The 19,944-nt window shown below is 44.9% G+C and overlaps 1 protein-coding gene and 1 pseudogene across 1 annotated transcript; one reads left to right on the forward strand and one right to left on the reverse strand.

Moving 5' to 3' along the window:
• The window catches only part of LOC141074976 (uncharacterized), a 268,806-nt pseudogene that overhangs the window by 152,807 nt on the left and 96,055 nt on the right, over window positions 1–19,944 (forward strand).
• On the reverse strand, window positions 4,061–6,178 carry LOC141074970 (uncharacterized). Its single transcript, XM_073562300.1, has one exon. The coding sequence runs from the start codon at window positions 6,054–6,056 to the stop codon at window positions 4,347–4,349; it is 1,710 nt and encodes a 569-aa protein (XP_073418401.1). The 5' UTR covers window positions 6,057–6,178; the 3' UTR covers window positions 4,061–4,346.

Here is a 19,944-nt window from a genome sequence, read left to right on the forward strand (position 1 = left end):
TACAAAGAGAAGATAACAAAAATCCCTTATCTCAATTACTCATCTCTCATTTCATTCGGAGGTTCTCATAGACATATATACAAGGATTCACACAGCCTGCGTATCCTGCACTTTGGATTTGACACTTTAACCTGGTGCATTGTCCACTGACACTCTGAGAACACCAAAGCCAACTTCACAATAAGAATCAATGAAAACCCGAGCAACCAAAAACCACAGCCCTATACAAAATACAGCCTCATATGATTTACTGAAAATCCAAAATAGACGCTGCACAGAGTCTATCCCAGACTTTGTGCTACACAGTACACCAGTACACGACCAGTTAGTATATTAGTATATTGCCAGAACAGATTGACAGATAATACAGATGACAATTATCTTATTACTCTATTATTCAACTCTCATACGGACATACTCACCGCTCACTGGTGATGTGGGTTCTTTTTGAACAGTGTTTGTACAGTCTTACCCAGAGATATGTAGAGATCCTTAGAGAGGTTGCAAATGCAAAATCAGTGTAAGAATAAAAGTTCTCACCTGCTGCAGCCTGGATTCTGAATTTTCAACCTCCCAGGAAACTCCCACATATGGATTCCGAATAGGCTGGTTTCCACACGGTCCCTGTTGGGCGTCAAACTGTCGTAGCTGCTTTTTTTTCTGACCAAGCGTCAGATCTTGCCAGATGACCAGTGAGGCCGGATTACGAGGTTTCGCCCTTCTGTTCACAAGCGCTTGGAGACAAAGAGACTCAACACACACGCAGTGGTCAAATCACTTTATCTGACGTAATGCAGCAAAAGGCAATATTTTTATACCATTTACAACAATATGTGGCTCTATGGAGCTCATTTGTCCCCCACCATCACCTCAGGGTCGTACCTTGTTTACAATGTACCCAGAACATGTTGTTGAGAACAAATATGATAACAAGTATAGTTTCCTTGAAGACAGAGACTAATAGTCTATACTAATAGAATAACACATAGCAATAATAGGCAAAAGGCATTTGAAGTCTTAAAGGTAATTAAAGGGATATAAAAGCAAACCATTAACTCTTCTATATCATACACAGGACCTCTGTATATAGTATCCAATGTATAGTGTCAGTGTACAGGTAACACACTAACTCACCAGTGATGTCTCTAGGTGAAGTCCTTCATCCTTGCTTTTCTTTCATCCAGCACAGATCGCCATCACTTCTTTCAGCCAGCACTCGTCTCTGCAGGAAATAACAGTTATCTAGAGCTCCGCTTGCAGAACACATTACTTAATTTTTCCCAACTACTACATTACACCACATGAATAAAAAAAGGCGACAGTGTCGTTCTGCACAGTAACAGGACCGCCCCCATTTAAAACAGCATACTCAAAAAATTAAATACATCACTGCAGTAATAATATCCCTTAATTTACCCCTATGGTAATAATATCCCCCATCCTGACCCCCGTGTGTCTCATTCCTGGCTTTAGCCATATGTTCTCCCATCCCGCCCTCATGAGTGTCCATTCTTCCCCATATGATCTCTATCGTATCCATCCTGCCCCATGATCCTGTGCGTACCTGTCTCCAACCCTGCCTCATCTGTCTCCAATCATGCCCTGTATCTCCATTCTGCCCCAGTCTCCAGCATTCTGCCCCAGTCTCCAGCATTCTGCCCCATGTCCAGCATTCTGCCCCATGTTCAGCATTCTGCCCCAGTCTCCATCACTCTGCCACAGTCCAGCATTCTGCCCCATGTTCAGCATTCTGTCCCATGTCCAGCATTTTTCCCCATGTCCAGCATTCTGCCCCAGTCTACAGCATTCTGCCCCCATGTCCAGCATTCTGCCCCACTCTCCAGCATTCTGCCCCATATCCAGCATTCTGCCCCAGTCCGGCATTCTGCCCCATGTCCAGCATTATGCCCCAGTCCGGCATTCTGCCCCATGTCCAGCATTATGCCCCAGTCCAGCATTTTGCCCCATGTTCAGCATCCTGCCCCAGTCCAGCATTCTGCCCGTCTTCAGCATTCTGCCCCAGTCCAGCATTTTGCCCCATGTCCAGCATTCTGCCCCATGTCCAGCATTCTGCCCCAGTCCAGCATTCTGCCCCAGTCTCCAGCATTCTGCCCCAGTCCAGCATTCTGCCCCATGTTAACCATTCTGCCCCAGTCCAGCATTCTGCCCCATATTAAGCATTCTGCCCCATGTTCACCATTCTGCCCCAGTTCAGCATTCTGCCCCCCGGATCAACGCTGTCAGAAAAAAAAACGATTTCTCCTTACATGTCCGCGTTCCAGTGGCGGCTGACGCGCACACTGCCTCCACGCTGCAGCACGCTCTAGCCGGCGACTGACACTAACGTCAGACGCCGGCGAGGTGCGAGCTGCGGCTGACGTCAGCTGCCAGCCTCTGATCGGCTGGTGACTGCCAACTATTGACATGCGGGCCGCCGGGCCCGCATGTCAATAGCGTTTAACTGCCGCAGCGCCGAGGGCCCGGTTTAGTTGCCGATAGGGGCCCGGTGAGCAGAGGAGACCAGGCCCGATGCGGGCCCCCTCTGCCCTCCGGGCCCCATACACCAGTTAGGGCAGTAATGCCCAGATGGCAGCCCTGCATGTATCATGTTAACCGAAACAGTCAGAAAACTAGCCCCATATTGGCAGATCCCAGACCTCAAACTATATACTTTGTAAGTTTATAAGCCCCTCCAGTGTCAGGAATAAATAGTATGTGAAAATACAGTATATACCGCTCAGGGAACACTTACCTTTCAGAGATAATTTCCATATTCATACTAAATAATGGCACAGGTCTCCCAGACATTATGACTGCACATATCCCTAGTCTTTATACCGATATTGCACTCATTCCCTGACAGACCGCAGCACAGCCATTAGTTAGAAGCTGCTAATGATGTTTGGAGCAGGTAAGTTTTCCCTGAGTGGTACATATTGGGCCGTCTGAAGACTGAGTTTAGTCTAGGACAATTTGTCTGCACTACTAATTAACAGCTGTTACAATCCCACCAAGGACAACATCTGCAAGGAGTTTGTATGTTCTCCCCATGTTTGCGTGGGTTTCCTCTGGGTACTCCTTTTTCCTCCCACATTCCAAAGACATACTGATAGAAAACGTAGATTGTGCGCCCCATCGGGGACAGCGATGATAATGTGTGCAAGCTGTAAAGCACTGCGGAATATGTTAGCACTATATAAAAATAAAGATTATTATTACGATTATTATACCAAACTAGGGCAGTCCCTATAGGAGAAAAAAACACAAGAATTATACTGTACTTTCACATACTATCTATTCCTGACACGGGAGTGGCTTATAAACTTACACAGTATATAGTTTGAGGTCTGGGATCTGCCAAAATGTGGCTAGTTTTCTGACTGTTTCGGATTACATGATTTTAGCTTTTTTTGTCTAGTCTCATTTGAATATAGGTCAACATTAAATAGTCTCCTGATGAGTCGCCTTTGGTGAGGACGATGAAACCTGTAGAAATGAGAGGCTTGGACAGTGAGTGTGTATACGTCATCTCACCCACTGAACTTTGAGTACATGTTTTTTCTATTAGTCACCTACTGACTAACCTTCAGAGGGTGAATTAAGGGTATAGTTTATAATAATAATAATCTTTATTTTTATATAGCGCTAACATATTCCGCAGCGCTTTACAGTTTTTGCACACATTTTCATCACTGTCCCCGATGGGGCTCACAATCTAAATTCCCTATCAGTATGTCTTTAGAATGTGGGAGGAAACCGGAGTGCCCGGAGGAAACCCACGCAAACACGGGGAGAACATACAAACTCCTTGCAGATGTTGTCCTTGGTGGGATTCGAACCCAGGACTCCAGCGCTGCAAGGCTGCAGCGCTAACCACTGAGCCACCGTGCTGCCCGTTTTACATTTGGAATTAATAAAGTTTAGTTTTATCCTTTTTTCAGCAAAAATGAGGAATCACAAGAGACAACCCATTTAAGAAGATTCTATTTTGGTTAAAACTATTCAAACATTATGAACATAAAAAAGGCTTCTCCCCTATGTGACGTCTCTGATGTTTATTAACAGTTGATTTCCAAGTAAAATATTTCCCACATTAAGAAAATGAAAAGGGCTTCTCCTCTGTGTGAGGTCTCTGATGTCTAACAAAAATCGCTTTCCGGTTAAAACATTTCCCACATTCTAAACAGGAGAAAAGGCTACTCCCCATGTGCGCTCATTGATGGCGATCAAGATCTATTTTCCATTTAAAACAATTTCCACATGCTGAACATGAATATGGCTTCTCTGCTGTGTGAATTCTCTCATGTGTAACAAGACTTGAATTATGAGTAGAACATTTCAACATTCTAAGCATCAAAAAGGCTTCTCTCCTGTGTGAGTTCTTTGGTGCTTAACAAGATCCCCTTTCTGGATAAAATATTTCCCACATTCTGAACATCAAAAAGTCTTCTCCCCGTGTGAGTTATTTGGTGCTTAACAAGATTTCCTTCCTGGTTAAAACATTTCCCACAATCTGAACATGAAAAAGGCTTCTCCCCTTTGTGAGTTCTCTGGTGAGTAACAAGCAGTGATTTACGTGCAAAACATTTCCCACATTCTGAACATGAAAAATGCTTCTCTCCTGTGTGAGTTCTCTGGTGATTAACCAAATGTGATTTCTGGTTAAAACATTTCCCACATTCTGAACAGGAAAAAGGCTTCTCCCCTGTGTGTGTTCTATGGTGAGTAACAAGCACTGATTTACGTGCAAAACATTTCCCACATTCTGAACAGGAAAAAGTCTTCTCCCCTGTGTGAGTTCTCTGGTGTTTTACAAAATGTGATTTCTGGTTAAAACATTTCCCACATTCTGAACAGGAAAAAAGCTTCTCACCTGTGTGAGTTCTCTGGTGAGTAACAAGCAGTGATTTACGTGCAAAACATTTCCCACATTCTGAACAGGAAAAAGGCTTCTCCCCTGTGTGAGTTCTCTGGTGATGAACCAAATGTGATTTCTGGTTAAAACATTTCCCACATTCTGAACAGGAAAACGGCTTCTCCCCTGTGTGAGTTCTATGGTGATTAACTGATTGTGATTTCTGGTTAAAACATTTCCCACATTCTGAACAGGAAAAAGGCTTCTCCCCTGTGTGAGTTCTATGGTGAGTAACAAGCAATGATTTATGTGCAAAACATTTCCCACATTCTGAACATGAAAAAGGCTTCTCCCCTGTGTGTGTTCTATGGTGGTTAACAAAAAGTGATTTCTGGTTAAAACATTTCCCACATTCTGAACAGGAAAAAGGCTTCTCCCCTGTGTGAGTTCTCTGGTGAATAACAAGCATTGATTTACGTGCAAAACATTGCCCACATTCTGAACATGAAAAATGCTTTTCCCCTGTGTGAGTTCTCTGGTGATTAACCAAAATTGATTTATGGTTAAAACATTTCCCACATTCTGAACAGGAAAAAGGCTTCTCCCCTGTGTGAGTTCTATGGTGGTTAACAAAAAGTGATTTCTTGTTAAAACATTTCCCACATTCTGAACAGGAAAAAGGCTTCTCCCCTGTGTGAGTTTTCTGGTGAGTAACAAGCATTGATTTACGTGCAAAACAGTTCCCACATTCTGAACAGGAAAAAGGCTTCTCCCCTGTGTGAGTTCTATGGTGGTTAGCAAAAAGTGATTTCTGGTTAAAACATTTCCCACATTCTGAACAGGAAAAAGGCTTCTCCCCTGTGTGAGTTCTCTGGTGAGTAACAAGAATTGATTTACGTGCAAAACATTTCCCACATTCTGAACAGGAAAAAGGCTTCTCCCCTGTGTGAGTTCTATGGTGAATAACACAATTTGATTTATCTGCAAAACATTTCCCACATTCTGAACAGGAAAAAGGCTTCTCCCCTGTGTGAGTTCTCTGGTGTTTAACCAAATCTGATTTCTGGTTAAAACATTTCCCACATTCTGAACAGGAAAATGGCTTCTTTGCTTTAGGAGCAGTTTGTTTTTTAATGCCTCTTTTGTGACTTTGATTTTCCCTAGTAGTCAGTAATGAATCAGAAGATGGGACCTGTTTCATAGGATCAGATGACAGATCTTTGCTGTGAATGGATGATGATATATCTGGAGTAATAGCAATCACTTCAGTTGTATCTTGTAGGATCTCAAGATCATCAGATTTAAAAATTGAAGATGTCAGCTGTCCCTCTGATATCCTGGTACAGTCAGATACCAAGACAAAAAACAATTTTCTTTCATAAAATATCATTGAGTTTTATATTTTTGAACATTTCTACTTAAAGAAGTTGTTCACTACTAAAACTTTTTTTTTTCATAAATCTTGCTATTATGTGCCACTAAAAAGATCCACTGTGTTTATTTTAGCAATATTACCTTTTATCATGCTCTAGCAGCACAATTTCAGTGCTGGCTCCAGCTCTCATCGGGTTAATCGACAACTTCCTTTCTCCCGATTTACTGTGCTCTAATACTACAAGTTCCATGATGCATTGCACTGGCTTGTAAGCCAGCACCGAGCACACCCACACCAAAACACACCCAAACTGCTCCCTCCTCTATCTTCAATCTGAAGCATCTTATTGTAAGGGTCTGTGCACACGTTGTGGATTCTACTGCGGATCCACAGCAGATTCTCCTGCGTTGTACAGTACCATTATAGTCAATGTAAAACAAAAACCGCTGTGCACATGGTGCAGAAAAATCCGCAGCATAAACGCTGAGGGTTCATTTCTGCAGCATGTCAATTCTTTGTGCGGATTCCGCAGCGTTTTACACCTGCTCCATTATAAGAATCCGCAGGTGAAAGCCGCACAAAATCCGCTATAAATCCGCAGGTAAAACGCTGGTCATTGTTTCTGCGGATATAACAAAATCCACACAGAAAAATCCTCAGCACAATCCGCCACATGTTCACATAAAACACATTGCAAGCATCATGAGCGCACACACACAGGAGCGTGCACAGACACAGACGTTCTTAATAATAAGTCCCCATGTACACACCGTTATAGTGCTGAGAGCTATAAGGCTGTGTGCACACCGGGCGGATTATTCCACACAGAATCCACAGCTCTTGGCTGAAAATGCAGGTGCGTTATTGATGCGTTTGTCATGCGGTTTTTACATGCGGATTTGTCTGCGTTTTTGTAACCTAAATAAAGATGTTATTTAACAAAAAAAAAGATTTGTGTTGCCATTTCTGTCCAACCTCCTCATTTACACTTGTCCAACCCACACTACATTACAAACATAGATAGATAGATATGGGATAGATAGATAGATAATAGATTGATAGATAGATAGATATGGGATAGATAGAAAGATAGATAGATAGATAGATAGATAGATAGATAGATATATAGATATGGGATAGATATATGGATCTATATATAGATTTTTCCATAGATATTTTATTTCCATATATATTTCCATAGATCTTTCCATAGATTTTTCCATAGATATCTATAGATATTTCCATATCCATGTTTATTAATGAACAATGTTTCATTTTAAAAAGTAAAAAAAAAATGGCGTGGGCTCCCGCGTAATTTTCTGCACAAGAGTAGGAAAGCCGACTTCCGGGGGCCAATATTTTTTGCCTGGGAATGGGACAATACCCATGGCCCTTTCCCAGGCTATGAATATAAGCCAGCAGCTGTCTTCATAGCCTTTACTGGCTATTAAAATAGGGGACCTCCAAAAAAATGACGTGGGGGTCCCCCTATATTTTATGCTGCAGGCTGATATTCATAGCCTAGGAAGGGGCCATGGATATTGGACCCCCCAGCTACAATTACCAGCCCGCAGCCGCCCCAGAAATGGCGCATATATAAGATGCGCCAATTCTGGCACTTAGCCCCTCTCTTCCCACTCCCGTGTTGCAGTGGGATATGTGGTAATAAGGGGTTAATGTCACCTTGCTGTTGGAAAATGACATTAAGCCCGGTTAACAATGGAGTGACGTCAGCCTATCCATTATTAATCTTATAGTAATAAAGGGTTAAAAAAACACACACATAAGAATAAAGTATTTTAATGAAATAAAACACAACACGGATATCATATTTTTATTGCACGCCCAGATCCAAGCGACACCCTCGGTCTCCTCTAATAAAAAGTAAAAAAATAAACCATATATTCCCTGTCTGACACAGTCCAATTAATAATGAGTGTCCCACGACGATCTCCCCTATAGAACAGTGACATCAGGTGATGTGACCGCTCTATAGGGCCTCCCAGTGATGAACTGACAGGAGACAATGGCTCCTGCAGTGCATCACTGAGGTTACCTGATTTCAGGCTCTCACTTTCCACCAATGCTGCGAGAGAATTAGGGTTCGGGTTACGGGACCACTTTCCCGGCGGCGGAGGGATACACAGCGGAGGATTACCTCCGCCTATCATTTCATTCCTGGGGACCCTGGAGAGCGGTCGCATCAGCTGATGCGGCTGCTCTACACGGGAGATCGTCATGGGACCCTCATTATTATCTGGACTACAGCGGAAAGGTGAGTAGAGGTTGCTTTATTATTTTATTTTTATTACAGGAGATCGATGGCTTCGGGGAATTAGGTGATTGGTAAGTATATACTCTATGTTATGTGTTGTATGTTATATGTATATTCTATATGTTGTATGTTCAGTATGTGTTGTTTTTTTTTTACATTCAACACATTAGCCTAGATGATGGGACTACTTCTGTCCCATCATTGGCTAATGTGTCACTCACTGACAGTGTAGCAAGCATCACCTGATGGGACTTGTAGTCCCATTGGATGATGCATGCCTGCATACACACACACACACACACACACACACACACACACACACACACACCCCCGCACAGCCCCGACACCGCCAGCACAGCACAGCATGCAGACTTTTTTCAAGATTCAAGATTCAAAGAAGATTTATTGGCAGGACTAAATACACATTAGTTTTGCCAAAGCAAGTGTACAAAAGGGAATAGGGATAGGGACTGTAGGGATGTTGGGTAGGGGTTGTAGGAAAGGTGGGTGGGGGCAGATCCAGGATGGGGCTATAGAAGTCCATGGCATAGGGATGGTGGATGGGGGCAGATCCAGGGTGGGGCTATAGAAGTCCATGGCATAGGGAAGATGGATGGGGGCAGATCCAAAGTGGGGCTATAGAAGTCCATGGCATAGGGAAGGTGAATGGGGGGCATGGGGCAGATCCAGGATGGGGGCTATAGAAGTCCATGGCATATCATAGTTCTCTTTCTCGCAGCCTATGGCATGCGCTCACATATTGCGCTGCTATCTCCACTGTTCTCTCTTCTTCCCCCAGCAGGATATATGTTTTCTCTTCCTCCTTCATGGTGATGAAATCCGGGAAGAGATGTGAGAGTCTCCTGAAGTGAGTGTCCCTCACTGCTGAGTATTTGGAGCAGTGTAGCAGGAAGTGGGTCTCATCCTCCAGGGCCTCCTGGTCACAGTGTTGGCACAGTCTTTCCTCCCTGGGCTTGTAGCTCTGCCTGTGTCGGCCGACCTCGATGGCCAGACTGTGGGCACTGAGTCTATACTGGCTCAGGATCTTGCGGTCTCTGAGGTCCGGGAGTTTCTCCAGGTATGGGGCCAGTGTGTAGTCTCTCTGTAGACTCTGGTACATGGTCAGTTTCTGTGAGCTGATGATGTCGTTCTTCCAGTCACTTATGTACCTCTCCTGGCCTTCGTCTACCATCTTCCTGATTCCGGCTTTTGTCAGGTTGGGTTTGGGTGGGCTGTTCCGAGGGTCCTGGTTTTTCTGTTTCACCTACATGTGTCAGGGCTTTATGGTGATGGGAGCTTGGATTGCTCCTTTGTAGGTGAGCCCGGAATGAGAATGTCCTCTTTAGAACCGTTAGGTGTAGAGGGAATCTGCCCAGCTCGGCCCGGCAAGCACTGTTGGAGGTGCTCCGATGGACTTGGAGAAGGTGCTTGCAGAATTCCAGGTGGAATATTTCTGTTGGGCTGGAATCCCACCTTGACCAGTCTGGGTAGGTGTGAGGGCCCCAGACTTCGCTGCCATACAGGAGGATTGGGGCGATGATAGAGTCGAAGATTTTTTAACCAGACCCTCACTGGTGGCTTCAGATGGTAGAGTTTCCTTCGGATGGCATAGAAGGTTTTGCTGGCCTTGTCTTTCAGGGTCTGTATGGCTTGTTTGAAGCTCCCTGACCGGTGAATCTCTTGGCCCAGGTAGGTATATTTGTCCGTTCCTGTAAGGGCGCAGTTGTTGAGGACAAATGAAGGGTGCTAGTCTGATTTTCTCTTTCTCTTCTGGAACACCATGATGTTGGTTTTCTTTAGGTTGACCGGTAAAGCCCAGGTGGAGCTGAATTTCTCTAAGATTTTCAGGTTGTCTTGGAGGCCTTTCTCGGTTGGTGACAGAAGCAGCAGGTCATCTGCGTACAGCAGGAATTTCACCTGCGCATCGTGGAGGGTGAGACCTAGTGATGTGGAAGATTCCAGAGCGGTGGCCACCTCGTTGATGTAAATGTTGAAGAGCATTGGGCTTATGCTGCAGCCTTGTCTGACTCCCCGGCTCTGCTGGAAATAGGCCGATCTTATACCGTTCACACTCACACTGCAGAGGTTCTCGGTGTAGGAGTTTTTGATAACATCATAGGTCTTTCCTCCTATTCCGCTCTCCAGCAGTTTCAGGAATGAGCCTGAGTGCCACACCGAATCAAAGGCCTTTTTAAAGTCCACGAAACAGGCGTATATCTTCCCATTCTTTGTATTGTGCACGTGGCTCTGAATGAGGCTGTGCAGGGTGTAGATGTGGTCGGTAGTGCGGTGGTTTGGCATGAACCCTGCTTGGCTCTTGCTGAGGACGTTGTGCTCGGTGAGGAAACTGAGGATCCTCTTGTTCAGGATGCTGTTGAATAGTTTTCCCAGGTTGCTGTTAACACATATGCCTCTGTAGTTGGCTGGGTCATACCTGTGCCCATTCTTGTGGATGGGTGTGATGAGGCCTTGATTCCAGGTACGAGGGAAGTAGCCAACACTTAGCACAATATTGAAGAGTTTAACCATTGCAGCCTGTATTTCTGGTGGGCTGTACTTCAGCATTTCTGGTGGGATTCCATCCAGGCCACCGGCTTTTCTACATCTTATGGAAGAAATTCTCTCTGCTACTTCCTGTAATGTAATAGGTGCATCCACGGGGTTTTGGAAATTTTTTACTTTTTCCTCCATTGCTTTTAGTTTTGCTATTATGCTTTCCTGTTCTTGGCTTAGTTCTTCCTTTGGAATGTCTTTATAGAGGTCTCTGAAGTTCTGGAGCCAAATGTTGCCATTTTGGATATGGATGTTGTTTTTCTTGTCTTTTGTGCCCATGTGGTTCCATAGTTCCCAGAAGGAGTTGTCTTGGAGGGCATCTTGGAGTTGGTTAAGCTTGGTAGAGATGTAACTTTGCTCCTTCCTCCTGAGGATGGTTTTGTACTGCCTTTGTATGGTTTCATAGGCTTCCCTCAGACCCGGGTGGTTGGGGTCTCTGAGTTTCTTGTTTGAGGCTGTTCTCAGGGTCTTCCGTACGGCTTTACATTCTCTGTCAAACCATCCGTTGATCTGTTTTTCTTTTGGTCTCTTGTAGTTGACTTTTTTAAGGTCGGACAGTCTGGCCATTGCATAGAATATATTGTTGAGGTCTTTTGCAGCTTGACTCACTCCCTTTGGGTTAGGCTGATATTCATAGTTGTAGAAGTTGTGGAGCATCCGCTGTATTTCAGGTCTGCTGGGAGCCTCTTTATACTTTAATGCCGACATTTTGTGCCATTTATAGGATGGAGAGCGGGTGAAGAGGCCGCTCTGCTGTGGCTTTTGAGTGGATGGTTTCTCTGTAGATTTCAAGTACAGAAGAAGTTGGCTGTGGTCTGACAGGTGCGTTTGTGGGGAGACTATGAAAGCGCTGATATTTGCCAGGTTCATATCTGTAATGGCATAATCTACTACACTTCTCCCTACATGGGAGTTTAGTGTACACCTCCCTACGGAGTCTCCTTTGGTTCATCCGTTAAGAATATGAAGTCCTAAACTTCTGCGTATGTGCAGGAGCTTTTTACCACTTTTGTTGACTGTACTGTCATAGCTGTTTCTCTCTGTGACTACTGAGTCTTGGCCGTCATTCTCTGCTCCAAATAAGTAGATGTTCCCATCCGTGGTCAGGAAGTCGTTTTCTCTCCCTGTTCTTGCATTGAGGTCTCCAAAGATGAGAACTTTGCCCAGGGCTTGATAGTGGGCGGCTTCTGTTTGTAAGATCTCGAACCAGTCTGGATTGAAGCAGGGTGACTCTGGTGGTGGTATATAGGTGGCGCAGAGGTGGACATCAGACTGAGAGGTGAGGATGGAGCTGCTGATCCTGATCCATATGTGGCTGCCTCCTCTCTTCACTGGTTTGATGTACTGGTGGAACTCCTCTTTGTACCAGATCAGTATTCCTCCTGAGCTCCGGCCCTGTTTGGTGTTTTTATTTTTCAGGGCAGGGGCAGAGATTTCCTTGTATCCGATGGGCACCAGAGATTCGTTTTCAGCTCTTGTCCATGTTTCCAGGAGGATCTGAATGTCTATATTTCTCAGTCTTTGTATAAAGTCAGGATCATTTGTTTTACATCCAAAGGCCGAGGTGTTGAGACCCTGAATAATCCAGCTGCTGATTGTAAGTGAAGTCATTTTTCTATATATCTTGGGTGTATATACCTTGTAATGAGTATGGCTGTGTAGGACACACCGGATCTCTGACTGATTTATTAATTATGTTGTTTCCGTGGACACATTAGTTTCCTGCACACTGTGTTGAGTAGAGTCTTTATCTCCTCCATATCTCTGCCCTGTATGTCTCTGCTCTGGATGCCTCTGTTTTGCATGTCTCTGTGTGAGGTCGGTGAACTCCTCCATGGTGAACTCCTCCATGGTGGTCAGACTCCCCCGCACAGCCTCGGCACCGCCAGCACAGCACGCAGACTCCCCCGCACAGCCCTGGCAACACCCACACAGCCCGTCCACCCCCTGCACAGCCAGCAGACAGCCTGCAGACCCTGGCACAGCCCGCCCACCACCCCCCGCACAGCAGCCCACAGAGCCCCGCACGACCCTTCCACCCCCCGCAAAGCCGAGCAGACAGCCTGCATACCCCCGCACAGCCCGCCCACCCCCCGCTCAGCCGGCAGACAGGCCGCAGACCCCGCACGGCCCCTCCACCTCCCGTACAGCCAGCAGACAGTCTGCAGACCCCGGCACAGCCCGCCCACCACCCCCCGCACAGCAGCCCACAGACCCCCGCACGACCCTTCCACCCCCCGTAAAGCCGAGCAGACAGCCTGCATACCCCCGCACAGCCCGCCCACCCCCCGCTCAGCCGGCAGACAGGCTGCAGACCCCTGCACGGCCCCCCCGCGCAGCAGCCCGCAGACCCCTGCATGGCCTGTCCATCCCTCGCACAGCTGGCAGACAGCCTTTCCAACCCCTACACAGCCCCGTCCACCCCCCCCGCACAGTCCCGTCACTCTTGATGGGTGAGGAGACAGACGCTGCAGAGTGACGGGGCTGTGATGTGTGGTGCAGCACCGCCCACACACTGCTGTGACTCTTGATGAGTGACAGCAGTGTGTTGATACTGGGTCACGCCTGCTGATGATGTCACATCAATTTCCATAGTCCATGTTAGCAGCGGCTGTAGCCTGGCGGTCACATGGCGCCGCTCACAGGCAGAATTGGCAATGCAAGGTAATCACAAAAATCATTATGGGCCCCGGGGGGATACAATGGGGGGGTTACTAAAAAGTAGTGGACAACATCTGTAAACATCTGTAAATTGTCCATAAAAACGGCAAGCTATGCAAAAAACTTTAACCGTGTTGCATTTTGGTGCGCTCGGCGCACTGTCAAAAGGACGCCTGCGCCGGCAAATACCTGCGCACGGCTTGCGTACCCAATGCTAAAGACAGGATACGCAGGTCGCATGCAGCGTCATGCGCCCATAGGCGGAGCTGACCGGAGGAGGGGCGGCCGTGTGCATCACTCCACAGCTCCAGGAAACGCTAGTGTGAAAGTAGCCTTACAAGTGCTGCTGCCAGCTGTGTCAGTCAGCGATTGTGCTATAAAGTAAAAAACAGATAAGGCAGGTTAGGGTTAGTGCTATAGTTAGGGTTAGTGTTGGGACTAAAGTTAGGGTTACTGTTAGGGTTATAGTTACTGTTAAGGTTACTGTTAGGGTTTATTCTAAAGTTAGGGATAGGGTAAAGAATTAGGCTTTTCTCAATTGTCTCCCCAATAGTTTGGTCACGTCATGTCGTAGTTTTCTATTTACGAAAAAAAAAATAAAAACGAATAAAATGTCCCGTCAGTCTTATAGTGCAGAGGAGGCTTATGCACTTTTATGTTCTGACAGCGAAGAAAGTGTCAGATGGCAATGTGGATTTCGAGGGCTTTAGTAGCAGCGACAGTGATAGCTCAGAAATGAGCAGTGATTCTGGTCCATCCTCACACACAAGGACCAGTACAACAAGGAGGACAAATAGCGCTTCTGGAGAAATGTCTCCAACTCAGGGAACAATGCCCAGTACTAGCGCTGTCCCTAGTGCTCGTGAATTGGCGCACACCAAAGTCCAAGGGGCTTTGCCTCTTGATGTAGCATTTCCCAGATGGGAGGCTTCGGATTCGGCTACTCCATTCATCCCTAATTTTAATGCCTTTCCTGGTATAAATGTGGAGGAGAAAATTTTGGACCAAATATTTTTTTAATTTGTTAATGACAGATAGCTTGCTAGAGCATATTGTCCTACAAATTTATATGCGTCCCAATTCCTTCGTCAAATTTATGGACACCAACTAGAAATGAAATTTTTTTTAGGACTTACATTCGCTATGGGTCTTGTTAAAAAAGCCCTGTTCAAGCCACCCCTATATTTTCTGCAGTTCTTCCTAGGAACCGTTATGAGATGCTCATGAGATTTTGGCATTTTAATGACAATAGTCAATGCCTGCCCAGAAATGTCCCAGAACATGACAGACTATTCAAAATCAGACCCATCATCGAAGACTTGACAGAAAAGTTCTTAAAGCTCTACACCCCAACAGAAAACATTTCCATTGATGAGCCCCTTGTAAAATTGAAAGGAAGACTGCACCTCAAGCAACTTATTCCTTCTAAGAGGGCAAGGTTCGGAATAAAGCTCTATAAAATGTGTGAGAGTTCAACCAGATACACATCAGCTTTTCACATGTATGAGGGGAAAGACAGCCAACTAAACCCACCAGGAGGCCCTACTTATCTGGGGACATCTGCAAAATGGTTTTGAGCCTTTTTTTAACAAAAAGGCTACAATCTGTATGTTGACAACTACTACACCAGCATACCTCTATTTAAAACTCTGGTTGAACATAACATAGGGGCTTGTGGGACCATTCACAAAAACCATCAGGGGTTTCCACAATCATTGGTCAAAGAAAATTTCCGAAAGGGGCAGTCAGGGGCTTTATCCAATGGAGAGCTGCTTGCCCTTAATATTAAGGATAAATAAAATATTTTTATCCTGAGCTCGATCCACACAGATGCCACAAGGGCCACTGCAGACCAACAGGGATCCACTACTCCAAAACCTGTGTCTGTCATTGACTACAACAAATATATGGGGGTGTGGACCTTGCAGATCAGGTTCTACAGCCATACCAGGAATCAAGAAAATCATATACCTGGTATAAAAAGTTAGTCATGTATTTGTTTCAGGTGGCCACATAGAATTCTTTTGTGTTATACATAAAAGCCGGAAATGCAGATACTTTCCTTGATTATCAGGGAAAGGTCACTGAAAATCTTGCTTTTGAAAATTCAATCCCCGACAATCCTTTATAATGTGAAGATGTCAGAAGACTCACTGAGCGACATTTTATTGCACTCATCCCAGTAACTGAAACAAGAAAGAACCCCCAGAGAAGATGTCGTGTATGTTCCTAGAGAGGAATCAGGCATGATCCCCGCTATTATTACCCACAATGCCCATCACTGCCAGCCTTATGCCTCCATGACTGCTTTACAATCTTCCACACAGAACCACGTTTTTGAACTGTTTTGACATTCAAGCATTTGGATTATTTAGTGACAGACACATTTGAGTAGAGCTGACGTAACAATTTCCGGGGGTAGGTGGGGGAGGTCTCCAGAGACACAAGCTGGGCACAATATATTGGGCACTACAATGACATTTTTGCAATTTTTGCTCTAAAACTTCCACTACGTGTTTCTGGAAATCATCCATGTAGTGAAAATGGTCACTATATTCATAGATGAGTTCGTGAAAACAAAAAATAGTCAAAATAAGCATAAATTAACTATGATAAACACTGAAGAAATAACTTCAGTCCAAAAAATAGGGCATAAAGCCTAACAACAATTAGAAAATGGAAATGCTCCCATTAGAATAATATACACAGGAAGAACGGCGCAGAGAACACCATCCAATAAAAAAAACATTGATTTATAAATTCAAACAGTTTTGAAAATACAAGGAAATATACATACCAATATTAAGGCTTATACAGTAAAAAGGAAAAGGAGGAATACGAAGGCCAAAACAGAAGTACGCATGGTGATCTTGCGACTAAGGGTTATAAAATATACAAAGCAACAATATAGTACAACATGATAAATCCCAGGCAAAATACCCATACAAAATATAATAAATATTGTCTGAAGCATTAAACAGATCAGTTTGCCCATCCACATCTAAATATTGTCACTTACCCATGATCACAAGTACACCAATGTGCCCTCCAGTGACCCCATTTTGGAAATGACACCCCTCTGGGAATTCATCTATGTACACCCATAGATTTACCTATGATGACCATTTACCTATCTACCTATTTTCCAATGTAAAATCTGGAGTTAAAACAACATTTTAGTGGTAAAAATGTAATTATTTTTTCTTCACTGGCCAATGGTATAATTTTCTATGGAACAGCTGTGGTGTCAGTATGCTCACTGCGACACTAGAAGAATTCATTCAGGGAAGTATTTGGTAAAATGCAGTCACTTTTGGGGCTTATGCTGTTCTGGCACCTCAGGGGCTCTGACAATGTGAGATGTCACCCACAAACAATTCCAGCAAAATCTGCTCTCCAATACGGCGCTCCTTCCCTTCCAAGCTCTGCCATGCGCCCAAACAGTGGTTTACCCCCACATATGGGGGTGTCAGCGTACTCAGGACAAACTAAAATACATATCGAGCTAAAAAAATTTAGGAAAAATTTTATTTTTTTTTTATTTCCATGGCTCTACGCTATAAACTTCTATAAAGCACCTGTAGGTTCAAGGTGCTCAATACACATCTAGTTCCCTAAGGGGTCTAGTTTCCAACTGGAGTCACTTGTTGGTGGTTTCCACTGTTTAGGCAGATCAGGGGCTCTCCAAACGCGACATGGCAACCGCTAATTATTCCAGCATATTTTACATTCAAAAAGTCAAATGGCGCCGCCATCACCGGTGACATTTTGCTGGATGTAATTTTTTTCTAAGTCTCACAATAGCCACAATATTATAGGCATTATCACCAATAATATCAATGCTATTATATGCATTATGTAATAATGGGGGGCAGGTCAGTGAGAGATCAGCGACCTGTCATAAGCCAATACAGATGAATATGTAATCAGAGCACCACATAAAGCCCCGCCCACAGCCCCACCCACAGTCCCGCCCCAGAGCACGAGAATCTCATTAAGGAAAACTACAAATACAGATTAAACAACAGTAAACCAGAGTTGCCCTCATTTATGGTGGACCATTGGAGCTATTATGAATCCTGACCAGAAGATCAGAGAAAATAATAATAATAAATTTTATTTCTATAGCGCCGACATATTCCGCAGCACTTTACATTTCAGAGGGGATTTGTACAGACAATAGACATTACAGCATAACAATAATCACATAGATTATAACAGATACCAAGAGGAATGAGGGCCCTGCTCGCAAGCTTACAGTCTATGAGGAAAGAGGTAGACACGAAAGGTGGGTGGTAACAGTTGCCCTGATTGTATGGACCAGCCATAATGTTAAGTGTGTAACAGTACAGACACAGAGGGCTAATGGATGCATAAAGCATGTGGGAACATGATGCCGGGAACCTGGTTATGGTAAAACTTTTGGCTGTGCCACCCAGGGATAGATTAGGTTAATGTGTTGAGGCGATAGGCCAGTCTGAATAAATGCGTTTTCAGGGCACGCTTAAAATTGTGAGGATTGGGGACTAATCGTATTGACCTGGGAAGTGCATTCTAAAGAACTGGCGCAGCACGTGTAAAGTCTTGGAGACGGGAGTGGGAGGTTCTGACTATTGAGGATGCTAACCTCAGGTCATCAGCAGAACGGAGGGTGCGGGTAGGGTGGTATACTGAAACAAGGGAGGAGATGTAGGGTGGTGCTGAGCCATGGAGGGCTTTGTGGGTGAGGGTAATAAGTTTGTACTGGATTCTGGAGTGGATGGATAGCCAATGTAATGACTGGCACAAGGTAGAGGCATCGGTGTAACGATTGGGGAGGAATATGATCCTGGCTGCAGCATTCAAGAAAGATTGGAGAGGGGAGAGTTTGGTAAGAGGGAGACCGATTAGAAGAGAGTTACAATAGTCGAGACGAGAATGAATAAGAGAAACAGTAAGAGTTTTTGCAGAGTCAAAAGTAAGAAAAGGTCGAATTCTAGAAATGTTTTTGAGGTGCAGATGACAAGAGCGAGCCAGTGATCGAATGTGGGGGGCATAGGAAAGCTCAGAATCAAGTATGACCCCAAGACAGCGGGCCTGTTGCTGGGGAGTAAAAGTGGAGCCACCCACAGAAATAGCAATGTCGGGTATAGGTACATTAGTAGAGGGAGGAAACACCAGGAGTTCAGTTTTTGACAGGTTCAGTTTCAGATATAGTGAGGACATGATATTAGACACAGCGTTTAGACAATCGCCGGTGTTTTCTAGAAAGGCTGGCGTGATGTCAGGAGAAGAAGCGTATAATTGGGTGTCATCAGCATAGAGATGGTACTGGAACCCAAATCTACTGATTGTTTGACCAATAGGGGCAGTGTACAAGGAGAAGAGGAGGGGGCCTAGAACCGATCCTTGAGGAACCCCAACTGCAAGGGGAAGATGAGAGGAGGAGGAACTGGCAAAAGATACAGTAAAGGAGCGGTCAGAGAGATAGGAGGAGAACCAGGAAAGAACAGTTTCCTTGAGGCCAATGGAACGGAGCATAGTGAGGAGGAGCTGATGATCCACAGTGTCGAATGCTGCAGAGAGATCCAAGAGAATTAGCATGGAGTAGTGACCATTTGGTTTAGCTGTTAGTAGATCATTAGAGACTTTAGTGAGGGCAGTTTCAGTAAAGTGTAAAGAGCGGAAACCGGATTGGAGAGGGTCGAGAAGAGAGTTATCAGAGAGATAGCGGATAAGACAGGAGTGGACGAGGCGTTCCAGGAGTTTAGAGATGAAGGGAAGATTAGAGACAGGGCTATAATTAGCGGCACAGTTTTGGTCGAGAGATGGTTTTTTAAGTAGTGGATGTATGATGGCATGCTTAAATGAGGAGGGAAAGATACCAGAAGAGAGAGAGAGGTTAAATATTTTAGTTAGGTGAGGGGTGACAGCAGGGGAAAGGGACTGGAGGAGATGTGACGAAAATGGGTCACTGATGCAAGTGGTTGGGCGAGAAGATGCAAGGAGCCTGCTTACTTCTTCTTCTGTGACTGGATCAAAATCAGAGAGTGAGCTAGATGCAGTGGGGGAGGGAGGACAGTGCATGGTATGAGGTGACTGGGAGATAATTTCCTGTCGAATCTGGTCAATTTTTTCTTTGAAGTAATTGGCCAGATCGTCAGCTTGGAGCTCCGTGGTTGGGGCCTGTACTCTTGGGTTGAGTAGAGAATGAAAAGTGTCAAAGAGACGTTTCGGGTTATTGGA

The sequence above is a fragment of the Dendrobates tinctorius genome, unplaced genomic scaffold (assembly GCF_039654945.1).
Source record: "Dendrobates tinctorius isolate UK_male_01 unplaced genomic scaffold, ASM3965494v1 ptg000345l, whole genome shotgun sequence".
NCBI classification, from domain to species: Eukaryota; Metazoa; Chordata; class Amphibia; order Anura; family Dendrobatidae; genus Dendrobates; species Dendrobates tinctorius.

Excerpts from the sequence above, each read along its gene's own strand:
- LOC141074970 (XM_073562300.1), bottom strand. The coding sequence starts at position 6,056 with ATGAAACAGGTCCCATCTTCTGATTCATTACTGACTACTAGGGAAAAT.